Here is a 26,678-nt window from a genome sequence, read left to right as displayed (position 1 = left end):
TTGCGCAAGCCATAGCTGCTTCCCTAAATACATCCCATTCCTCCCCACTCCCCTTACGTCCTTTGTTTCTCACCTTTTTCCATTCTGTACTCAGTCTCTCCTGGTACTTTCTCACACAAGTCTCCTTCCCAACCTCACTTACTCTCACCACTCTCTTCACCCGAACATTCTCTCTTCTTTTCGGAAAACCTCTACAAATCTTCACCTTCGCCTCCACAAGATAATGATCAGACATCCTCTAGTTGCACCTCTCAGCACGTTAACATCTAAAAGTCTCTCTTTCGCGCGCCTATGAATTAACGCGTAATCCAATAACGCTCTCTGGCCATCTCTCCTACTTACATACGTATACTTATGTATGTCTCTCTTTATAAAGCAGGTATTCCCAATCACCAGGCTTTTTTTCAGCACATAAATCTACAAGCTCCTCACCATTTCCCTTTACAACATTGAACACCCCATGTATACCAATTATTCCCTCAACTGCCATACTACTCACCTTTGCATTCAAATCACCCGTCACTATAACCCGGTCTTGTGCATTAAACCTACTAACACACTCATTAGCTGCTCCAAAAGCAACTGCCTCTCATGATCTTTCTTCTCATGCCCAGGTGCATATGCACCAATAATCACCCATCTCTCTCCATTCACTTTTAGTTTTGCCCATATTAATCTAGAGTTTACTTTCTTACACTCTATCACATACTCCCACCACTCCTGTTTCGGGAGTAGTGCTCCTCCTTCCTTTGCTCTTGTCCTCTCACTAACCCCTGACTTTACTCCCAAAACATTCCCAAACCACTTTTTCCCTTAACCCTTGAGCTTCATTTCACTCAAAGCTAAAATATCCAGGTTCATTTCCTCAAACATACTACCTATCTCTCCTTTTTTCTCATCTTGGTTACATCCACACACATTTAGACACCCCAATCTGAGCCTTCGAGGAGGATGATCACTCCTCGCGTGACTCCTTCTGTTTCCCCGTTTAGAAAGTTAAAATACAAGGAGGGAAGGGCTTCTAGTCCCCTGCTCCCGTCCCCTTTAGTCGCCTTCTACTACACGTGAGGGATGCGTGGGAAGTATCTCTCTCTCTCTCTCTCTCTCTCTCTCTCTCTCTCTCTCTCTCTCTCTCTCTCTCTCTCTCTCTCTCTCTCTCTCTCTCTCTCTCTCTCTCTCTCTCTCTCTCTCTCTCTCCATACAGAGACATTGACATATATGTTCATGTAAGTAATTCATACTTGCTGCCTTTATTCATTCCCGTTGCCACCCCGAAACACATGAAATGTCAACCCCCTCCCCGCACGTGCACGATTTATCGCTAGGAAAAGACGACAAAGGTCACCTTCGTTCGCAATCAGTTTCCAGTCGTCATGTATGATGCACTGAAACCACAGCTCCTTTTCCACATCCAGGCCCAAACAAACTTTTCCATGGTTTACCCCAGACGCTTCACATGCCCTGGTTCAATGCATTGACAGCACATCGCCCCCAGTATACCACATCGTTCGAATTCACTCTATGTGTTGCACGCCTTTCACCTTACTGCTTGTTCAGGCCCCGATCGCTCAAAATCCTTTTCACTCCATCCTTCCACCTTCAATTTGGTATCCCACTTCTCTCTATGTGGCCAAACCATTTCAAAACACCCTCCTCTGCTCTCTCAACCACACTTTTTATTACCACACGTCTCTCTAACCCTTTCATTACCTACTCGATCAAACCACCTCACGCCACATATTACATCTCATTTCTAACACATCCACCCTAATTCCCACAACCCTATATATAGCCCACGCCTCTCAACCATATATCATTGCTGGAACCACTATTCCTTCAAAACTACCTATTTTTGCTTTTCGAGATAATGTTCTCGCCTTCCACACATTTTTCAACGCTCCCAGAACTTTGGCTGACTCTCCCACCCTATGACTCACTTCCGCTTCATGGTTCCATCCGCTGCCTAATCCACTCCCAGATATCTAAAACACTTCACTTCCTCCACTTCTTCTCAATTCAAACTTACCTCCCAATTGACTTGTCCCTAAACCCTATTGTACCTAATAACCTTGCTCTTATTCACATTTACTCTCAGCTTTCTTCTTTTACACACTTTACCAAACTCAGTCACCAGCTTTTGCAGTTTCTCACCCGAATCAGCCACTAGCGCTGTATCATCAGTGAACAACAGTTGACTAACTTCCCATTTCCCACTTCCACAACAGACTGTATACTCACCCCTCTCTTCAAAACTCTTGCATTAACCTCCCTAACAACCTTGGGGAAATTCCTTGCACTCCAACATCTTTATCTCTGGTCTGAGGAAGACAACGGTTTGACCTTTACCTTAGACAGCTTAGGGAAGAATTATTGAATGTACTTGAAGGGTGGAGACTTCTTATCTAGAGCAGTGAAAATTGTTTCATGAGAACTAATTTCATGTGCAACGGTGACATCACCATCTTCCAGGGGTCCACTTTTGGCTTCCACTTGACGGTGCTCATCCCCACAGAGAATTCGGTCCGCTGTGGCCAGTTCCGTCTGTCGTAGTGAGCCGCAGTGTCCCTTCATGTCCCAAAGGCAAAGGTAGCAGGAAAACTTGGTAAAATCGCCTTGGAGACCCATCTGGAATGCCACCATTTTCAAGTGTCCAATGGTTTCCCACTGCACTCATCATACTTAAAGGCGTCAAGCAAGGTCTTGACACTGTTGTATTTTTAAGGTGCACCTAGTGAGCCATTGTAAGAGACAGGTACTTGTTCACGTCATAAAACTGCACGGCTTTGAGGGTCCTGCATGAGATGTCAATAAAGAGGCGCCACTCGTTCAGGTTACAGGAGCTTCTGATTGCCTCGAACAGACTAGTTACATTGTGGTAGAAGTGGAACCCATCTTGAAGAAGCTGGAAAATTCTGAGTGACGCTTCGTCTGATGTGCGATTTGCACACTTTCATCCAACAAGTTCCACTGCTTGAGCCTAGACGTCAAAAGCTCGGCATTGGACTTTGAGACCAAGTTTTCTGATGAAGTCGTTAAGATCTTTTCGATCGTTTTAGGATCGTTTTCTGCACTCAGCCGCAACTCTGAAACTGTAATCTGGATCTGCAACGTCATCCTCCCCCTCTGACTTGCTGGTCTTTTCTAACGACGGCTGCTGTCTCTCTCCCGAGGAGCTGTATGGCACAATGGATGATGAAAGGTCTGGATACATGATAGCGGGGACAGTCTTACCAGTCCGACGGTTGGAAGGGTTCACCATGCAGAAGTAGCAGTTGGTTGAGTGGTGAGTGGGTTCCCGCCAAATTCTTGGGATAACGAACTTCATGGCTCTCTTTTCCTTTGTGTAACATCCTGCAAACGAACAATATATAATTGTAATTATGAAAAAAAAATTGTTTTTCTATAAATATATTTCACCCATGGCTAATTTGTATGAAATTCCCTCAACATATTCCATATATTTTTTTTTCAATAACATGAAGAATTTGAAAAAAAAAATTGAGATTAAAAAGTTTTCAGACTTCATCAATTCTAAAAGATGTTATATCATACACTTCTGCCATCATTACGATTAACAAGAACTAGTAAAACTGTTTCCCTTATTTACCATTTTCTTTGCTTAGCTTTTAGCTTAGTGAAGCATTTCACCCATTCCCTTCCCCCAAATTATATTTGTGTTTACATTTCTGTGTGTTTACTCTTCTCTTTTTGTATTTACAGACAAATGAGTGTTGACTGGTGTTTCTGGCATTGTTTCTGACACACCTCACGAAGGCTGGTTGGACAGAATTGTGCAGGAGAACTCAACCCAGCTTGGGATGTCCGGCCCTACTTTGGGGCGCTTTTCTGTCCGATCAGCTGCCTCGTATCTTTTTTTAAGAGAAGATGTAAGGTGCTGCAAGTACTTTTTATGTAGGGTGGTATGCCACCCCAGACTCTGGTACTGACTCATGTAAGCCAACCACTATTCCCGTAGTGGGTAGTGGTGGTAACCGACCCACGCTGGACATAAAGTTCAAAAATGCTGAATTTGTAATGTTATATGCGACCGGTTCAACGACTCAGCTTCCCTTAACCCCTTCCTCATCAAGAAAGCGATTGATGGCCAGCCAGGCTGGTGCTGTTGAAATGGTAAGGAAACTTGCTAGTGGTGACCTTCTTTTCAAAGTTAAGTCATCAAATCAAGCTGAAAAAGTTCCATTCTTACGATGTTGTAGCTTTCATTCTGGTGACCATGAAGTCATGCAGAGGAGTAATCTTCTGTCCTGACGTCATGGGCATGAGTGAGGACGACATAGTGAAGGAACTTACAGACGAGGAAGTGATCGCTGCTAGATTCATTACGAAACCTATTGACGGCGAGCGACGTAGTACCCCCCTGATCACTCTAACATTCGGAAAGTCCAAATTGCCAAAGGATATTGCCGTAGGTTATGTTAAGGTAGCTGTGAGACCTTACATACCAAACCCCTTGCGATGTTTTAAATGCCAAAGGTATGGTCACGGTGAAAACTCTTGTACTTTTTCATCTCGACGTGGAAAGTGTACCAGCGAGGACCAAGTTGCTGACAATTGTACAGCCAAGGTGGTACTGTGCGTTAACTGTGGGGGGAGGCAACCACCCAAGCTCGTACCGAGAATGTCCTCGGTACAAGTTTGAGAAGGAAGTCTGCGCAGTTAAGGCAAAGGAGAACATTTCATATGGTAAAGCAAAGAAGAAGGTTAAGGAGACTCACGAGACTCCCAAACCTAATGAGTCCTATGCTATGACATTGAAATGTAAGCCGGTCATGGTCATAAATGCCACTCAGACAACGCGAACTGCTGAACCACGCTCCACCACTCCAGACGAACCCATAACGAATCAGACTGATACTATCGACAAAGACTCGTACTCAAAAGCCACCTGGTCTGTTCGCCCCAAAAATGTGAAAGAGGACAAAACAAATTATCGAAAGAAACTATGTCGCACGTTGTCGTTCCTGTGGCTCCAGTGAGGCGGTCTTCCTCGACGATCCCTTTCCCCCTTGGACTCGCCCAAGTCCAAAAAAAAGGGCTCACAAAGCTTGCCGTCTAAAGAAATATTAAACCAACGCATTCAATAGCATTCAGTGGCATTGTAGAGGTATTAGGAATAAACAAGCACAACTGTCACTGCTGCTTGCATCATATAGGCCATCCGTTATTTGTCTTTAAGAGACCAGTTTGAAGAGCACAGTCGATGATCGTGCTGTTTTAGGTAACTATCACCCGTAGAGAAGAGACGAAGATCACTGGGTAGCCATTTCTGTACACCAAAGCTTACCCCACACAGGAGCAACTTTAAATTCTACTCTAGAAGCTGTCGCATTTAGATTAAAATTCAATAACACATACCTGGCTATTTGTTCAATTTACTGTCCCGGCTCTAATGCAATTGATGATAATGAATTCACTTTGCTTTTTAGTCAGGTACCCCACACAAAACTAATCACTGGGGAAGTATATGGGCAGTATCTCGTGGGAAACAAATGGTAAATTATATAATCAATTCTAATCTCGCTCTTCTGAACGATGGTAATGGAATTCTTGTAGATGATCGGACAGGAAACATCTCAGCCACCGACTTAACTTTGTTATCCCGGATATACTAAATGACATCACCTGGGGTACTCCTTGGGAAGTGACAACTTCCCAATCTGTCTTTCTTATACATGCGACAATACTATCAGACCGTCTACGTTTAGATCTAATCATAAGAAAGCAGACTGGGGGTTATTCTCAAACAAGCCGTCCTAGATATATCCGGAGATGACACTGACACAAAGGTCAATATTGTAAACAATATCATCCTCAGGGCTGCTGTGGCCTCTATTCCTAAGATCTTTACAATATCCACAAAGCACAGAGTTCCTTGGTGGACACCAGATTGCCGAAGTGTGAGCGCAATAGGAGATATAAGATTTTCGAAAAAGAGCCCTCGGATAACAACTTCATTGCATATAAACAAGCGAGGGCTCAAGCAAGGAGAACAATAAAACAAGCCAAAAGAGACTCCTGGCGTGGCTATGTTTCAACTGTAAATAAAGACACGCCCAGCAGTCAGGTCTGGTCCACAATTAAGAAAATGACCAAAAAATACAAACAACCTTCCATCCTCCAACTTACCACGCAAGACGGCACCATAGACGACCCAACTGATATAAGTAGCTTAGCCATTTACGATCGACGATTTTACACCATACGCGTCAGTCCGAGTAGACAATGACTGACTTTGCCATAGAAAATGAAATATACCATAAAATGATACCTTTACCCTTAAGGAACTACTTATTGCCATGAAATCCTGTAAAGGTTTCAGCCCATGACCTAGCGGGATAACATACAAGATGATTCAACATATTAGGCCAACCTGACTAAGCTGTTGGCATTGTACAACGTCTCCAAATTCAAGGCACTTTGCGCACGTCACCCTCATCCTAAAAGGCTCTTGAACTCTTACAAACATCAATTCGTTTCGACCTATTGCATTGACGAGTTGCATTTCCAAGGTCATGGAAAGAATGGTTAATGAAAGGCTTATTTTTTATTAGAATCGCAGAACTTATTAAATGATCAATAGTATGCATTCCGTAAACACAAAAGCACAACGGATCATTTGACAAATTTAGAAAATAACATTTCGAACATTTTATAAAGAAAGATTTTTCATTTTATTTGAAAAAATAGCCTTTGACATGACATGGCGAAACGGAATCTTAAGCAAACTTTATGCTATTACTTCAAAAGGCTCTACCTACTTTTGTTTTAAATTTCCTACACAAAAGAACATTCGCTATCAAGATTGCTGCATCTAATATAATCTCGGACATATTAGTCCAAGAAAATGGGGTGCCGCAAGGCAGCGTTCTGAGCCCAACATTATTCAATATTATGATTAATGATATTCTGTCTCCAGCTTCCGTCCTTCGAAACCTTAATAATCACTTTATGCTGATGATTGTGCAATATGGCACTCCTCGCCTAGTGCACAATTCTCGGCTGAACGGGTTCAGGTTGCACTAGAATCCGTTCAACGTTGGTTGCTACAGTGCGGATGTAAGTTTTCACCAGGTAAATGTGTCGCCGTTGTTTTTACCCGTAAAGATAGAATCCCGAATTTGCAGCTAAAATTAGACATTCCCTTTTGCAATGACGTAAGATTTCTTGGAGTAAACTTTGACTGAAAATCTAATTGGATAAAGCACATAGATTATTTTATTACACATTGTAATAAGTTAAATGTTCTTCAGTATTCTCGGATTCATTTTGGGAGCAGACAGGAAATCTTTATCAATGTTGTACAAGGCCATTATTAGAAGGAAACTGGACTATGGCTCTCAGGTGTATGCTTCGGCGAGCGACTGTACCCTGAGAAGATTGGATGTGCTACAGAATAAATGCCTGCCAATGTGTCTTGGAGCTCTGTCGTGTACCAGAGTTCCGCGATTGGAAGTTGAGGCAACTGTACCTCCTCTCCGATTGCATCGAGACGAATTAACGTTAAAGTGTGGTATTGTGATGACCAGGAGAAGAAATACTACTGCCTGTCGCCTGGCTCAACACTACGAACAGTTCGTCGACAGAGGCATCAGGCCCCTGGCCCTCAGAATACACTTCCTCAGTGAGAATTCTGGTCTGAAAGTGCAAGAAATGGACACGCTGCTTAGAAGTAAACTACCTCCTTGGGAGCAGTCAAGAATAAAAACTAAGGCCACCTGGCTCCCTGTGGCGAAAAGGAACGCGCCGAAGAGTGAGGTACACCAGCGATTCTGTTACGTCATTATTGATCCACTCCTACACAGATGGCTCCAAGGCAGGTGAATGTGTGGGTGCAAGTGTGTGGTCGAATGAGTGTTCTCTTCGGTACAGGCTACTGAACTATACAACTGTTTTCTGTGAGGAATTATTTGCCATAGATCTTATAATTAATTCAATTCATATCAAATCAGTAATTTCTACTGATTCTTTGTCAGCTCTTAAAGCTATATACTCTGGTTATACTGAGTCAAATGAAATTCAGGGCAACATCATTAATAAACTAAACTTATGTAATAAAGATATCATCTTGATTTGGATGCCTGGTGGGTCAATGCAACATTTACGGCAATGAACAGGCAGACCGGTTGGCTAAGTCGACCTCAGAACCCGAGGAGGTGGGAAGTTCCGATCCCTTGAGAGCTGGGGTCCTGCCTTGGGAAATAATTCGATATTTCTTCTGTGGCAAAGTCAGTGGACCAGCCTGACTATAGCAAGAAAATACAAAACACAAGTAGCGGACAGGAAGAACGGAAGAGAGAAAGTTGTGCTAGCCCGTCTACGCCTCAACTGCACATACAGCACCCACCTACAACCCTATATTAGCAGAAACTTCCCTGCAAGATGTGAAATCTGCCGAACCAGTTTAGCAACAGACCGCTTTCTCATACAAAGCATAAAATGTCATCAAAACAGGAGGAGGCAAATAAATTTTTTTCAAGAACAGGAAAACAAACCAACATATACTGTCTCCTTGGTGATGATAGCAACATAAATAACAAATCAATTATCTTTCTCAGGAAACGGGAATAATCAAAATGATATAAGGTGGTTCGTTGATTCAACCCTGTGCCCGAGCTGGTTTTGTTGTGTGGTTGCTTCTGCTCCGGGCTGGTTGTGTGGTGGGCGAAGCAATTCGCTTATTATGCTGCTAGCCCGGGTCGGGGATGGTTCGGCTTGGGGTTGGTTCCGTAATGCTGTCCAGCTGACTAGTTACCGGAACTATTATGCCAGGAATTTATATGTGTTTCATGTTATGGTCAAGGACTATCTCTAATCTGTCCTACTCTTTCGCAGTCCTTCTGGCAGCTGCACCAGTGGATGTTGTGTCGACTGGATGGTGTTTGCCGCCACGTTGACACAATACCCACTTACCTACTTTTCTTCCAATTCCTTTTTTATTTCTATCACTTTTTTAATCCTCTTTAGGACTAGATAAGACTTATAAAAATCAGACAGGGTTGCAGGCCTTATGACCTTGCTTATAGGTCGCTGGCCGTTAAACCCAACAAAACAAAGAAAACAAACATTAGGAGCAAAAATTGCTTACCTTGCAGAGTTTTCTCAGTGCTCACAGACGAAATAAGGTGACTAGACTTTGTCTTGTTCCCCGACAAGCATGCCGAAACAAGCCTTGTAGGCCTCGCACACCTCAGCAGATGTCGCCATGGAGTACTTTTTCGCAAATGTTCTGATGAATTGGCCGTAGACATAGGAAAATGCGTCTGCCGGATGCTTGCAGCCTCTAGATGCCATCTCAGAAAAATGTATGTATATATATCCACTTAGGCAGCTAGATCTAAACTGAACTGGTTGGCTTAAGGCTCATATATTCATACTACTATTCACATTACTGGAAACTTCTAGAAAGTTTTATATGAGCTACTCAGCACAGAATCTATCTGGAATTTCTGAAAAAAAAAGTTTTCAAGATATCACTCTCCTGATCACAAAAGTAAAGTTTCAAGCTAATAATTGACATTTCCTATACTTTGTAGACATAATCAATTAGAAAATAACACTTATTAAACTGGAACAAAAAGAATCAATGTCTGTTACACAGCGTCATCAGACGCATAGAGTTGTAATTCTAAGCATCTTATCTCGATGATGATTATCTTCCATCATATTTTGATAACCAGAATTTAGCAAGTGGATGTCTTTTTCGTAAGTGTTATGATCGGTTGTATTTGACGACAGTGTCAGTTTTAGGCCAAGACAATTATGTATTCTCATGGATGCTTCTTGATTTTTATAGATCTTTCTCAATTTTCTCTTTCTTCAGCTGGTTGTTTGGCTTAATCAGCTTCGTCAGTGCTAAGTTTCTCGTCTGGAGAAGGGCCGGGAGAATGTCTTCATAATTAGTCTTATTCCCAGCCATGATTATCGTGTACTGATTGACCATGGAATATAATGAAGTCTACCGTGGTACAGAGGGAGGTGTGCTTAAGGGATGGCACAGAAGGTGTTGAGCTGTCCTCTTATGTAAAGGAGAGGTGTTCTTGAGTCAGTGCAAGGCAGATATTGTCTCAGCCCACACCGGTCCTAGCCTTACAGAAAGGGTGCATAAGGCTGGGTTTTTTTCCAAATTTGTTATACAATGTCAGCCTCAGTTTTATGACTGGTTTCAACGATGTCTTCGCTTCACGGATTTGGATATCTGCATGATAACACAGAAAGTTGTCTAAGTGCAAAGCATGGGGGAGGAGAGCAGAAAATAGACGAGTTTATAGGAAGAACACTGGAAGAAGTGGGAGTCAGGAGGAAGAGTTAAAGGGGTTGGACGAGAAGTTCAAGAGAAACAGAACTGTATGAGTAGGTGTTCACGTAGTGGGTGAAAGTTGTCATTGTTTTATGGATATAAAAACTTTGCGACTAGTAATTAAGGATGTTGAAATGAAATTAGATATTGAGGCAGAACTGGAAGATCCGGGAATTTGACATTTGATGTACGGCTGTGAGACGCAGCTCTCACTCGTGTTGGTTCGTACATAACGATCGTTACACAAGTCTCACTATTGACCTTGTTGACCCGAGGAACTGGTCACCTCTTTACCAACCCATGTTTTTTATTTTTTTTTCCTATTTTGCTTTTGCTTTTTGAAAGATAACATTTCGTTCAAAGCATATTGTTGATGTACCATGGGATCTGTAGTGGTTTTCGAGGAACCATTCACGAATTTTTCTAGTGTTTATAGTTCAATAGTGCCACGTGGAGGACAGTGACAAGTCCTGATGGCACGTAGTAGAGAGATACCTCTAGTTGGTAAGATGCATGCAGAACGAGAGATATCATTTAACTTGTATTCTATATACATTTCTCACTTTGCCAATTACTTGTCGTATATCTTTTCTTATCACCTATCCATACAAATGGATATTGATATACGTAAACTACTATCTTAGATATGATGGGAGAAGTTATTTTGCGAACGAGCTGCAGCCTGATAGCTGTGCGTTAAGATCTGTGACGACAACAGTACTTCAAGTTACATATGTCATTAAGTAAATGGAAAATAAAAAATTTGGAGATGGAAGTTACCATCAACTAGTACTAACTCCAGCATCTCAGGTAAGACTGAAATTTTCTGGTACTTTTCATTGAGGCATTATGTTCCTGCTGGTGAAGACCAGAGGAAAGAGCCTTGCTTTTTGTGAGAGCCAGGAATGTATGTGACGGTAACCCTTTAAGTTACTGCATATCCTAGTAAGTGATCTTGCCTGTCGACCAAGTAGGCGAAGCGATTCCTTTGCTCCTTTCTGTAAGTCTTACTGAAAAGTCTACGAATTATGTTTTCCTTCTGAGTCTGTGTTGGAATTTTTTCTTAGACTCTTGAAGCCACTTTTTAGATTCTGTTTAAGATTTTGCAGGACTGGACTGTTGTTCGTGTTCGCACAGTAACTTGCTGATACTTAACAAGACGCTCTCAGATTTGTTTGACTCTTCAGCTCTGTGGACTTCCTCTAAAGATAAGAGAACAACTTCTCAATTGGGTGTATTGTTGGTGTGTTTGATGTAATCCTTCCCTGAGGATCTAATCAATTTTTAACAAAAAGCCTCGACAGTTGGGTCCGGTTGTGGAGGGTTTTTAGGGTTTTGGATCCAGCTACTGCGTTCTATGGGAGTAATGATCTACACTTGTTGAATCATTTCTATTTCCTTACGGTGATTCTCTCTGTGCCATATAGGATCCTGTTAAGAGGGATTTACCTTCATAACTTGTTTGGCTGTGTTGATTGTATACTTTCCGTACCTAATGATGGCTTTTGTAAGCCTATTCAAGAAAGACAGCGATCATCGTAGGGCCTGTATACATCGAAGAAAACCATTATATAACAGTATATATCAAGTAATATTCTTCAAAAGGAGGTAAGTCGTTCAAGATTGTAGCTGTTGACGAGACAAATGATGTTATGATCATCAGTAACTCCAAGATTCGCTATCATTCAGTCTTCTTTTCTTCTTTCTTTTGTCTGCTTTTTCACAGGTAAGCGAGATAGCGCCAAGAGCAGACGATGAAAAGCAGCATATGCTCACACCTCTGCTTTAGCTGTCATGTGTATTGCACCGAAATCACAGATCCCTATCTATATCCAGGCCTTACAGACCTTTCCGTGGTTTATCCCAGACGCTTCATTTGCCCTGGTTCAGTTCGTTGCCTGCGCATCGACCTCTGTATACTAAGTCATTCTAATGCATTCTAATCCCGTGGATACCTTTCACTTGCCTGCATATTCAGGCCCCGGTCACTCAAAATCTTTTTCACTTCACCCTTGCATCTCCAATGTGGTGTCCGCCAACTTCTTGTTCCCTCCACCTCTGACATATGTATCCATTTTGTTAACCTCCCATTATTCATTCTCTCCATATGTCCAATCCAGTTCGGCACACCCTTTTCATCTCTCTCAACCACTCACTTCTTATTACCGTACATCTCTCTTACTCTTTTACTGCTTAGTCGATGAGATCATTCCACACCATATATTGTCCTAAAAACATTAATTCCACCACATCCACCATCCTCTATACATCTAGTTTAATAGCCCATAGATGCACAGTCAATCTATTACCACATGAAAACATGCCTACATGAAACCGGCTTCACAAAATTTGAAAGTTATGTTTTCAACAGACAGGAGATCCAATCTATTAGTTTGACTTTCAGTCAGTTCTATTACTAGGTTTACTTTTACTGGATGATATCACTAGAGTTATCCACTTTAAGGTATCGATAGATGTCACTTCGCTGTTGATATTAGCAGTGGAACCTTTGTGAAATGAAACAAATTTTATCAATAATTCTTGTGTTTAACCCTGGGAAGACTGCGTCTACTACACTGAGGAGTTAGAATGATAGAGCATAATGTAAGAAGGTTTATTATCGTAAATGTGCAATATCCATGAATACCAGTTTTATGACGTCTTCTACGATAGAGGGGTGTCATTTACAAACTGCCAGGTGACCACAATTTTAACATTCGTTTCATACGTAAAAAGAGAAAAATTGAAGATTCGTAAGTTTCAAACATTTTCTTGTAAGTCAAAAAATTTTCATGTATGTGAAGTAAGGAATTAAATGATAAGTAATCATAAGGTAAAAGTTCAGTGCCTAGATAACATTACATTAAATCATGTTCGACTTTGACCCTAAAAGAGAAAGCTACTGCGTAAAGAAATATCACAGGAATTTGCTAGAAATTTTTGGTTAGAAATCTATTAGGTTTTAGGCGTGCAAAATGAGCTTATTATCATTATATAATCATATGATTTTATCCCTTCCTTACATCGCATAAGCCTTTACCGACCAACTCCAAAGGAGAGGATGAAAAGCTAAGTCAGCCATCTGTCCTCTCCGGGATTCGAACGTGGGCCTATGAGGTTCATTGGTCGCGGCTCATTTGTGTATGAAAATTGATAATTTCAACGATAATTATGTCAACAGTTGAAAGTATCGTACCAAACACAAGGGCTGCTTTATGGCACATCAATATGTACGTATTTCTACTCTTATCACACTGACGTATGATATACCTCTTCCTCTATCACAAACAGCCTCGAAGGTATCCAGTGGTTTGTTGCTGTTTGAATACATTTATCTTCCTTTGTATTCCTTCGTTAGTTAGATGAGAATTAGATTCATGTGGTGATGATTAATGCTGAGATAAAAAAAAAATCCGCTGTTAAACTGTCTGCAGACTTAGAGATTTATATCTTTTAGAAGCATTTGGTGTGCTTTCTATACGGCACGTGCATTTCCTTGTTGTCCCCTCCCTCACTCGGGGAGATGAGAAAGAATATCAGGGATTCTCCATACAAATCCAAGACGGAAGCACAGAAGGAGCCGTCAATCTGGAGTTAAATATAAAAAAACTTTCTACGGAACAGAAAAAGTAAGCCAACTCAGAGGCTTAGGGAAAGTGGGTTAAGTTGCTGGACTAGTCTGGGAGAGTTGATAAGTAGGATTGCTCTGGACTCGACTTTGTTCATTAACTATTTAAAACTACATGTGAAAGCGGCACTCCATACAAGGACGGATCAGTCCCTTGAATAACTGAAGCCACTGTTCAGAATTAAGGGATTTACAGCAACTGAACGAGGAATAGAGGCAGACATAGCAAGTCGCGTACTTGGAGAGGGGGAGATAGGGGGCGCCTGTAGTACTGCAGTGTGATTGTTGTTATACGTATTTGAGAGAACAATGTGTCTTTCCCACTGGGAATTCCTTTCTAATTCTGAGATCATAGACAATTTTGTCCAGACTAGACCCAAATCAAGTTAGTGGATTTCAAGGAAAGAATGTCGTAGGCGTATGAGTGCATTCGATGGTTACTCCATGAAGGAAGAAAGTCATGAGTAAAAAGAAAGAAGAGTTAATGGGACAGAGAAGGACTTGAGGTGTACTGTATTGATAAGGTAAGAGGGCCAAACTGATCTGTCAACAATTGCGGAGACATGCTGGGCAGGAAAGATGATGGGAGGAAAGTGTGGAAGGAAAGCGAAAGGAGGAGGAGCTCGCAGATGTCAAAAGAGTATTAAGACTGGACATGTATAACGTGTGATACAGGAAGTACCGGACGTGTATAACGTGGGATACAGGGAGTACTGACACATGTATAACATGGGATACAGGAAGCACTGGACATGTATAACGTGGGATGCAGGAGATACCGGACATGTATAACATGAGATACAAGAAGTGATGGACTTGTATAAAGTTGGGTGCAGCAGGTATTGGGCATGTATAACGTGCGATACAGGAGGTTTAAGGAAATGAGAGTTGAAAGTTTCTGAAAATTTTCACACGGGGAACCAATATGTGCTGATCATATGCCATAAGTTATCAAAGTAGTAAGATGCTCTCATCAAGTGCATTTATAACGTTTTGGCTTTATATACAGAATATACAGATAATCGAAGAAAGGATACTGATGCAATTGTATATCTTTTACTTAATCATCTGAAATCAATTGTATCTTCTTAGGAGTTAATTGCGATCATTCCAACAGCCAGAAAACAAACAATAATAGTAATAATGAGTCCCAGAAAAAACGTCAGTAAAATGCGGTTAACTAGGAGCGCCTTCCTCTTGCTGTCCATGTTATCCACAGCTCTCTGAGAGATCCATGAGGTGCTCTTAAACTCAGCCACATTCACATGTTGGTAAGTAGGCATCAGACGGATGTTTTCCACATAGACAAGCGCCAGAATGTTGCAAAAGACCTCGCAGATTAGCACCAGGTACCACACATCAATCATCTTCAAATACGATGTCTTGGGGATGGACTGGCTGGTCTGAGCGAAGAAAGAAGCCAGCACCAACATAGAAGTCAGAGTTACCATGATACGATCCTAAGAGAGAGAAGAGAGGGTCACTTGCACAACTCTGATAAAAAAAAACATTGTTTAATATTAGCAAGTGCGAATATCATATTATCATAATTCACTGGACAGAAGAAAGGAAATAATGTGTGCTCTCACAGAATTTTAGTGAAGTAAATGCTGATAAAATCTTGAGTTTTCTGTCTTACGGGAACAGTATAAACACATCCTAAAAACATACTTTTGTATGTATGATTCATCTGAATAAGGACCGAAACCAAGCAAATAAAAACGAGAACGAGTTATGAATAACGTTCACAAGCAATGATAGCCAGACTATAATTTCCATGTCAGTATTAGTTTCTACGAGCAATGTAAATCAGTCTCAAAGTCCTTCGCCCTTCATTATCAACAGCAACAGCGGTCAGACGGCTTGTCCTTACCACTGAATAGATAACTAACAATGTTTCATCTAGTTAATCCAGACCCTGATGATAAGCGAACAAAGACATTTCTTAAAACAACATGCAGGTAGACATCCAGCCAACGTCTTCGTAAAGAAATAATGATCACGTTGCTGTATTTATCAAGAAAACAGTTATCACATGGACTATGTCATCCCTTTATCTCTTACACTTTGCTGGCTTCACATCTAGATGACCACTTGATTTTTGCAGACGTTGACATTAGTATCTTCGATGGTAGATTCTTATCCTTAGTTTTAGATTTGCCCTTAGCTTTATCTTATCCTTATCCTAGCCCTAGTAACCATTTGGTTGTCCTTATTGTTAAATTTTCTTTAAAAGTGGGTTAATCTGATGGCTCGATACGAAACCCCCTTCCTTTAAGTCTTCACTTTAAAGCAATGGCCACAATCATAAATCGTCAAAATGCGAGGTACTAACCGAGAAGTCTTCCAAGTCGAAACAAAATGTGAGACAACAGATGAATACTAGGATGAGGCTTGGGACGAAGGCATTAGCCATGTAGTACCGGTACTGGTTCCTTAGCTCCATCTCCACCTGCAGGACAATGCCAGCTGTAAATGGTGACCACAACAAAGCTATCTGCTGAGGTAAATGCTGTTTTCGCAATATTGAATACAACACAGTAGATATGCCTTTCACACTCCAGTATATATCTATATCTATATCTATCTATCTATCTAACGATTGAGTGCAGAATGGGAAAAGATGAGAGCAAATTACGTGAGGGGAGCGGGCAAGGAATAGGATGTATTTCGGGAAGCAGTGATGGCTTGTGCAAAAGATACATGTAGCATGAGAAATTAGAAAGGGTAGTGAATGAAGGAATGAAGAAGTAATGTTGTTAGTGAAAGAGCGAAGAGAGTCGTTTGGACGATACTTGCAGGGAATTAGCGCAAATGTGTAAAAGAAAGCGGCAGGGGGGTCAAGAGAAAGGTGTAAAGGTTGAAACAGGGCGAATGAGAGCTGGGGTGAGAGAGTACCATTAAACTTTAGGGAGAATAAAAAGATGTTTTGGAAGGAGGTTAATAACGTGCGTTAGACGAGAAACCAAATGAGAACATCGATGAAGGGGACAAGTAGGGAGGTAATAACAGGTAGTGATGAAGTGAGAAGGAGATGGAGTGAGCATCCTGAAGGTTTGTTGAATCTGTTTGGTGATATGGCAGATATAGGATGTTTTAGTAGGGGTGGTGTGCGAAGTGAAAGGGTGAGGGAGAATGGTTTAGTAAAAAGAGGAGAGGTAGTGAAAGCTTTGCAGAGGATGAAATCCGGCAAGACGGCAGGTTTGGATGGTATTGCAATGGAATTTATCAAAAACGGAGGTGACTGTGTCGTTGATTGGTTGGTAAAGATATCCTATGTATGTATGCACCATGGTGAAGTGCCTGAGGATCGACGGAATGCATGCATAGTGCCATTGTACAAAGGCAAAGGGGATAAAGGTGAGTGTTCAAACTACAGACACGTAAGTCTATTAAGAATTCTTGGGAAATTATATGGGAGGGTATTGATTGAGAGGGTGAAGGCATGTACAGAGCATCAGATTGGGGAAGAGCAGTATGGTTTCCGGAGTAGTAAAGGATGAGTGGATTTGGTGTTTGCTTTGAAGAATGTATGTGAGAAATACTTGGAAAAACAGATGAATTTGTTTGTGGCACATATGGATCTGGAGAAAGCATATGATAGGGTCGATAGAGATGCTTTGTAGGAGATTTTAAGAGTATATGGTGTGGAAGGGAAGTTGCTAGAAGCAGTGAAATTTTTTTTACCAAGGATGGAAGGCATGTTTATGAGTAAGAAGAGCGGAGTTAATTGGTTCCCAGTGGACGTCAGTCTGTAGCAAATGTGTGCGATGTTCCCATGGCTGTTTATTTTGTTTATGGGTGGGGTGATCAGGGTGATAAAAGCAAGAGTTTTAGAGAGACGGGAAAGTATGCAGTCTGTTGGGGATGAGAGGGCCTGGGAAGTGAGTCAGTTGTTGTTCGCCGATGATAAACTCTAGAGGCTGATAAATGTGAGAAACTGCAGATGGTGACAGTGTTTGGAAAAGTGTGAAAGGAGAAAGTTGCGAGTAAATGTGAATAAGAGGAAGATTATTAGACTCAGCAGGGTTGAGGGACTAGTTAACCGGGATGTAAGTTTGAATGAAGAAAAAATCGAGGAAGAGAAGTGTTTTATATATCTTGGAGTGTACATAACAGCAGTTGGAACCATGCAAGCTTAAGTAAGTCACAGTGTGAGGGAGAGGGTGAAGGGTCTTGGAGCGATGAAGAATGTGTGGAAGGAGAGAATGTTATCTTGAAGAGCAAAAATGGCTATGTTTGAAGGTATAGTAGTGCCAACAATGTTATATGGTTGCGAGGCATGGGCTATAGAAAGGGTTGTACGGGGGAGGTTGGATGTGTTGGAAATGAAATGTTTGAGGACAATGTGGTGTGAGGTGGTTTGATCGCGTAAGTAATGAAAGGGTTAGAGAGATGCGGGGAGATGAAAAGAGTATGGTTGAGAAAGCAGAAGAGGGTGTGTTGAAATGGTTTGGATATATGGAGAGAATGAATGAGGAAAGATTGACAAAGTGGATATATGTGTAAGAGGTGGAGGGAAAAAGGAGAAGCGGGAGACGAAATTGGAGGTGGAAGGATGGAGTTAAAAAGGTATTGAGGAGGGTGAGAAGGTGTGCAAGGAATAGAGTGAATCGGAACGATAAGGTATTCGGGGTCAATTGGAGGAAACCATGGAAAGGTCTGTAGGGCATGGATATGGATAGGGAGCAGCAGTTTCGGTGCATTACACGTGACAGCTACAGACTGAGTGTGAACGTTTTTGTCTGTTTTCCTTGTGCTACCTCGCTAAAGCGGGGGTTAACGATGCTGTTTCCTTTGGGGCGGGATAACGACAGGAATGGATGAAGGCAAGCAAGTATGAATATGTACAGGTGTATGCATGTGTATGGCTATTGGAGAGTATTATGTGATATAGATAAATATCTAAGTATATATTCCTATGAGTCCACGGGGAAAATGAAACACGGTAAGTTCCCAAGTGCACTTTCTTGTAATGATCACATCATCAGGGAGATAAAAGAAAGAAATATAAGTCAGCTGATATACAATCAAGAGACGTAGCTAAGACGCTCTTTGGTAAACACGTGATTGTCCAATACAGACAACGAGCGTATCACAACCTTATTATGTGGACAAGAAGAGGAATTGTTTACAAATTTTATCAACAATAAAGCTACCCAATTTGTATAGACCTTCACTAATATTAAGGTTATAATTATTTGTGTATTTAATAATAGAAGATTCAATGATATTTCTCGTGGTACTGGAGTTCGAGTTGGTAACTGTGATGGCATTACTCCAGGCAACAGAATGATCGTACTTTTAAAAGTGATTAAACAAGGCATTTGATTCTTGTTATGTTCTTATACTATATTCATGTTGCTTAAGTCTAACAGAAAGATCCTTACCAGTCTGTCCAACATAAAACTTATCACAATTACTACACAGCACTTTATAGATGCACCCAGAAGAATTTTATGGTGAGCTCCTGATTAGGATATTCTTTTTGCTATTTTTGTTGCTGAAGGCAACATTTACATTAAAGGATTTAAGCAACATGTCTAGTAAAATAAAATCATTATCAAAAGGAAGAACTACAAGATTCTTGGTGTCAATAGGAGGTTTGGCTCAACTCTATAAAATAATTTTTTGCTAACTTAAGGGATTTATCAATGAAAGATCTAGGATACTTTAACTCATCATCAATAAACTCTGGACTGCAAATACGTAATGCCCTAAGGAACATAGATTGAAATGATAATTTAACTCTGTCATGCTGAGATGAGTAATGATGGATATATGAGCATACATTGGTAGGTTTTCTGTATATGCTAAACTTAAACTTGTTTCCTTGCCTATGAATCATGCAGTCTAAAAATGGACACATACCATTATTTTCATTTTCTACAGTAAATTTGATGGAATGTACTAAATTGTAAGTAAGGGGAGAAATGTTTGTAGATTTTCATTTGTTGGCTAAACACAAAAAACATCATCTACTTACATAAGCCGAATTGCATTAGAAGGTAAGATATCCTTTAGTAAATTTGTTTCAAAGGATTACATTTGAAGATTACTTCGTACAGGTGAAAGAGGGTTACCCATTGCCATACCAAATTTTTTACCGTAATATTCTCAATTGAATTGAAATACAGTCTTTTATACACAAGTTTGTCAGTTCAGTGAAAACAGACATTGGAACAGGTAAATGAATATCATCCGAAACATGAAATAAATATTCTAAAATGTCATCAACTGGAACTTTTGTGAACAGTAAGGAAACATCAAAGCTAATAAGTTTGAAATCAAAATTAACATTGATATTGTTACCAAATCTACATTGTTCATGATGTTAGAATTTGATATCTTACCCACTAAAGGGCTTAATAAGGAAACTAACCTTTTTGACAATCTATATGTGATGGAGCCTACTGAACTCACTATAGGTCTTGCTGGAAATCTTTTGTTTATGTGTTTTGATAAGTCCATGCATACATCACAATGAAAGGGACAAAGATTGTAGACTTTTGATAAGAGAATCATTGCCTTTCAACTACAGCTTCAATTCTTTATTGAATTGTGAATTAACTGCTTCTAAGGGATTCTTACTGATTTTAAAATATGTTGTGTCATCATTCAAAATATCATTCATTTTAGATGAATAATCAATACAGTGTTAACCTTATCTGCTTTAGTAATATGTATATCATTGTCTTTTTTTAAAATGTTAATAGCTCTTATATATCTTTTAGGGTAATTAGGATCCACTGGTTTTAACAAACTGGCATACACTAAACCCTTACAGATATTAATTTCATCATTCGATAATTTACTGTACTTCTCTAATTTGCAAAAAGACTTTGTGACGTCAACATAGCTGTCTTCCCTTTTAGAGCACACAAAACTTAATCCACGGCCCAAAGCACACCCATAGAAATATACTTGATAACGTGCAAAATTGTGATCCTTTACAACATGGATTACACACGGCTCTTCGATTACGTCTCCACAAGATGTCCTGGACTTTCTCCTTTCGTTACTGCTGTCTCCAACTCGTTAATCAAGGACCACCAACTGAAGTTACGATTTGGATTCCTTAGGAAATGGCTTGATGGAATAGTGATGCCAAGATCTGCCCTACCCCAGCGATTGTTGCAGCTGTTTGGTCGACGATTTGACGAATTCCAGAACATCATCTTAAAGAAACATACTGAATTTAAAAAAAAAGATTGAAATGGAGGAAGCTTTTCGTATTACAAGAGAAAAGAAACGTGCCTTTCAAATGGCTATACCGACATATTGGAAGAGCCGAATGCTGGAATATTGCTGTAATAGATTAGGAAGTGAACGCAATAGGCTACAAATGAATCTGAATTGTAATTTGGATCATTTAATTGAAAATAGTGACTGGACTAGGAAGACAAACCCTTCTTTTGTGGCAAACCTGTCCAATAAACAATTAGATAATGATTCCTAGTGTGCTTTAGGCTATGGATTAAGTTTTGTGTGCTCTAACAGGGAAGCCAGCTATGTTGATGTCACAGTCTTTTTGCAAATTAGAGAAGTACAGTAAATTATCTAATGATGAAATCAAAATCTTTAAGAGTTTAGAGCATGCCAGTTCATCAAAACCAGTGAATCCTAATTGCCCGAAAGATCTTATAAAAGCTATTAACACTTTTAAAAAAGACAGTGATATACATATTGCTAAAGTAGGTATGGCTAACACTGTTGTGATTGTGGACAAAAGTAATCATCTATATAAAATGGATGATCTTTTAAATGATGACACAACATATTTCAAACTCAGAAAGAATCCCACAGAAACAGTTAATTCACACTTTAATAAAGAACAGAAGCTATTGTTGAAAGGTAATGATACTCTTATCAAAAGTTTATCATCTTTGTCCCCTTCATTGCCATATATGTATGGACTTAGCAAAACACATAAACAAATTCTTCTAGCAAGACCTATAGTGAGTTCAGTAGGCTCCGTCATATACAAAATGCAATAATGGTTTGTTTCCTTATCAAGCCCTTTAGTGGTAAGATATCAAGTTCTAGTATCAGGAACAATCTAGATTTAGTTAACAAGTGCAACTATATCAATGTTCATTGTGGTTTCAAATTTGTTAGCTTTGATGTTTGCTCACTGTTTACAAAAGTTCCAGTTGATGACATATTAGAATATCTATTTGATGTTTTGGATTATATTCATTTACCTGTTTCAAAGTCTGTTTTCACTGAACTGATGAAATTGTGTATAAAAGACTGTGTATTTCAATTCAATGGAGAATATTATCCTCAAAAATTTGGTATGGCAATGGGTAACCCTCTTTCACCTGTACTGACTAATCTTTATATAAAATTTTTTTGAAACGAAATTCCTAAAGGATATCTCAACTTCTAATTAAATTTCGTTTTGGTAAGTAGATGATGTTCTTTGTGTTTGGCCAACAAATGAGAATTTATAAACATTTCTCCCCTTAATTAACAATTTAGTACCTTCCATCAAAATTACAGAAAAATTAAAAGGAATGGTATGTTACCATTTTTAGACTGCATGATCCATATGCAAAAAAACAAGTTTAAGTTTAGCATATACAGAAAACCTATCAATGGATGCGCATATATCCATTATTACTCATCTCAACATGACAGAGTTGAATTATGATTCCAATCTATGTTCCTTAGGGCATTACGTATTTGTATCTAAGTTAAAGTACCCTATATCTTTCATTGATAAATGCTTAAAATAGCAAAGAAGTAATTTTATGGGGTTGAACCCAAACCTCCCAGTGACACCAAGAAACATTTAGTTCTCCCTTTTGATGATAATTTTACTTTACTTCCCATGTTACTTAAATCCTTTAATATGAAAGTTGTCTTCAGCAAAAATAATACTATGAAGAATATTTTAATCATGAACTGAACAGAAAATTCATCTGGGTGCATCTATAAAGTGCCATGTAGAAATTGTGATAAGTTCTATGTTGGGCAGACTGGTAAAGACCTCTCTGTTAGACTTAAGCAACATATATAAAGTATAAGAATAAAACAAGAATAAAACGCCTTGTTTAATCATGGTGAAAATTATGATCATTGTATTGACTGGAGTAATGCCATCTCATTATCAACTCTAACTCCAGTACCACGAGAAATATCATTGAATCTTCTATCATTAGATACACAAAGAATTATAACCTTAATAGCAGTGAATGTCTTTACAAATCAGATAGATTTTTGTTAAAGAATTTGTAAACAATTCCCTTTCTTGTCCAAATAGAAAGTTTATGATACGCTCGTTGTCTCTTGGACAGTCGCATTTTTTATCATATGGCGTCCTAGCTACGCCTTTTCGTTTTATATCACTGACTATTATATTTCTCTCCTGTGTCTCCCCTGATGATATGATTATTACACGAAAGTGCACTTGGGAACTTATCGTGTGTCATTTTCCCCGTAGACAAATAAGATATATATATATATATATATATATATATATATATATATATATATATATATATATATATATATATATATATATATATATATAATATATATATATATATATCCTATTAGAAAAGATACCTTTAGAAATTTGTTTAAAAATTTTTTAAAAATTATTCTACATGAAAGAGGGTTAACCATTCCTACCAAATTTTTAGTAATATTCTCTTTGATTGAAAAACAGTCTTTTATACAAAATTTTATTCAGTGAAAACAGACTTGAACAGGAAATAAATATAAATCCAAACAAAATAAATTTTAAAATTCATAAACGGGAAACTTTTGAAAACATAAGAACACAAAGCTAAAATTTGAAAAAAAAATTTAACATTGTATTTTTTACCAATCTAATTGTTTCTATTTAAATTTGATATCTTACCACTAAAGGGTTAATAAGGAAACAAACCTTTTGAAAATTATATTAGGGGCCCTACTGAACCACTATGGGCTTGCTAATTTTTTTTTATTTTTTGTAAAATCCATCATAATCCCCAAAAAAGGGGCAAAAGTAACTTTTGATAAGGGTCATTCCTTCAACAAGCTTCTTCTTTTTAAAAGTGAAAACTGTTCTGGGGTTCTTTTTGATTTTAAAAAAATTTGTTCACATTAAAAATCACATTTTTTGATGAATAATCAATACCGTAACCTACCTTTTAATATTATATCTTTCTTTTTTTTTTAAAATTTAAAACTTTTATAAACTTTGGAATAGGGTCCCGTTTTAAAAAACGGGATCACAAACCCTTAAGATTTAATTTTTCCTTATAAAATTTCTTACTTCTCTAATTTGCAAAAAACTTTTTACTCAACATACTCTTCCCTTTTAGGACACAAAAATTAATCCAGGGCCCCCAAACCCCACATTGTTGCGGGTGTTTTGGCCCGAGTTTGACGAATTCCGAACATCATCTTAAAAAACATACAAATTTAAAAAAAAAAGGGAAATGGAAAGTTTTCGTTTTACAAAAAAAAAAAAAGTTCCTTTCAAAGGGCTTCCCGAATTTGGAAGACCAAATCGGAAATTTTCTTAATAGATTAAAATAAACGAAATGGGTCAAAATGAATTCAAAAATTTGAAATTTGGGAAATCTTTTAAAATTTGAAAATATACTACTAAAGAAAAACCCTTCTTTTGTGGAAAAACCCTTCCTTTTAAAAAATTAGATAATTTTTAAAGGTTTTAAGGAAATTTTAAGTTTTGTGGGGTTAAAAAGGGGGCCAGCTATTTATTCCCATTTTTTTCAAAAAAATAAGTAAATTTCTAAATGATAAATAAAAAATTTTTTTAAAATTTTAACATGCCATTTCATCAAAACCTTTGAACCTAATTGCCCGAAAGATTTTTATAAAACTTTTAAACCCTTTTTAAAAAAACCAGTGATTACTTATTCCCAAAGTGGGTATGGCTAACACGTTTGATTGGGGAAAAAAGGGTAACCATCTTTAAAAAATTTTAAAAATCTTTTAAATGTTTACACAACATATTTCAAACTCAAAAAGAATCCCACAGAAACGGGGGTTTTCCCCTTTTTAATAAAGAACAAACTATTTTTAAAGGGAATGATACTTTTAAACAAAAGTTTACCCTTCTTTGGGGGTCCCCTTCATTCCATATTTTTGTTGGGCAAAGCAAAAAAATAAAAAAATTTTCTGCAAGGAACCTAAGTATTTCGTAGGCTCCGTCATATACAAAAGGGCAATTTAAGGTTTTTTTTTTCCTTTTATAAATTTGTTAAGAATAAATTTCTAGTATAAGAAAATCAAATTTTATTTAACAATGAAAATAAAAACAATTTCATTGTTTTCAAATTTGTTACTTTTTTTGCTCACTTTTTTCCCAAAAAGGTTTTTTTGGGATGGCAATTTAGAAAATCTATTTATTTTTTGGGTTTATTTTCTTTTTACCTTTTAAAAAGTCTGTTTTCCTGAACTAAAATTGTGTAAAAAAACTGTTTTTCAATTCAATGGAAATATTATCCTAAAAATTTTGGTTGGCAAGGTTAACCCCCTTTCACCTGTCTACAAATCTTTATATAAAATTTTTTTGAAAAAAAATTTTCCCAAAAGGGATTTTTCTCAATTTCAAATAAAAATTTGGGGTTTTGGGGAAGTGGGGGGGGATTTGTTCTTTGTTTTTGGCCAACAAAAAATTTATAAACTTTTCCCCCCCAAAAATTTTAACAATTTATCCCTTTCCATCAAATTACAGAAAAAAAAAAAAAGGGAAATGGTATGTTACCATTTTTGCTCCCTATCCATAGGCAAAAAACAATTTTAAATTTTTGCATATACCTCTCTCAACATACAGATTGAATTATAAATTTCCAATCATGCCTTAGGGCATTGGGAAAATTTGTATCTTTTTTAAAAGTACCCTAAAATTTTCATTAAATAAATCAAAAAATAGAAAAAAAAAAAATTTTAGGGGTTAACCCAAACCTCCCATTTGACCCAAAAACATTTATTTCTCCCTTTTAAAGTAAATTTTTTTTTTTTTATTTTTCCCATGTTACTTAAACCCTTTAAATAAAGTTTCTTCGCAAAAAAATACAATGAAAAATTTTTTAATCATAAAACTAACAAAAAATTTCATCGGGGTGCTCTAAAAAGGGCCTTTAAAAATTGTTAAAAGTTCTAGGGGGGGGCAACGGTTAAAGCCTCTCTGTTAGATTTAAGCAAACTTTAAAAAATAAAGTAAAAGAATAAAACAAAATAAAACCCTTTTTTAAAATCATTAAAAAATTATGATAAATTGTTTTTCGGGATAAGCCCCCTCATTATAAACTCAAACTCCATACCACGAGAAATATCATTAAAATCTTCTATCATTAATACACAAAGAATTATAACCTTAATACATGAAGTCTTTACAAATCAGTAATTTTTTTTTTAAAAAATTTGTAAACAAAACCCCCCTTTTTTGTCCAAACAAAAAGGTTTTTTGTACCTCTTTTCTTTACATCGCATTTTTTCTATGGCGTCCTAGCAGTTTTTTTTTTCTTTTAACAACACTATCATATTTCTCTCCTTTCTCCCCTGTATTGATTATTACCAAATTCCCTTGGGGAAATTTTCTTTCAACCCCCGTTTGACATAATATAATTAAAAATATATAAAATTTTTAAAAAATATTTTATATATTTATAATATTAAATAAAATATATATATATATATATATATATATTCCTATATCCACGGGGAAAATGAAAACCCCCAAAAGCTCCCCCAACGCACTTTTGT

General features: G+C 38.1%; 1 protein-coding gene across 1 annotated transcript in view; it reads right to left on the bottom strand.

Annotated features, from left to right (window-relative positions):
* Nucleotides 1-13,011: 13,011 nt before the first annotated feature.
* The window catches only part of LOC139765808 (uncharacterized), a 296,756-nt gene continuing 283,089 nt past the window's right edge, over nucleotides 13,012-26,678 (bottom strand). The window contains exons 10-11 of the mRNA XM_071693602.1: nucleotides 16,282-16,398; nucleotides 13,012-15,406 (exon numbers count right to left, since the gene is read on the bottom strand). Of these exons, the coding sequence (XP_071549703.1) occupies nucleotides 15,035-15,406; nucleotides 16,282-16,398 (489 nt within the window). The 3' untranslated portion in view covers nucleotides 13,012-15,034. The remainder of the gene's footprint in view (nucleotides 15,407-16,281; nucleotides 16,399-26,678) is intronic.

The sequence above is a fragment of the Panulirus ornatus genome, chromosome 56 (genome assembly GCF_036320965.1).
Source record: "Panulirus ornatus isolate Po-2019 chromosome 56, ASM3632096v1, whole genome shotgun sequence".
Taxonomy (NCBI): Eukaryota; Metazoa; Arthropoda; class Malacostraca; order Decapoda; family Palinuridae; genus Panulirus; species Panulirus ornatus.
The sequence above is the reverse complement of the archived record's forward strand: the minus strand, read 5'-3'. Positions and strand labels throughout refer to the sequence as shown.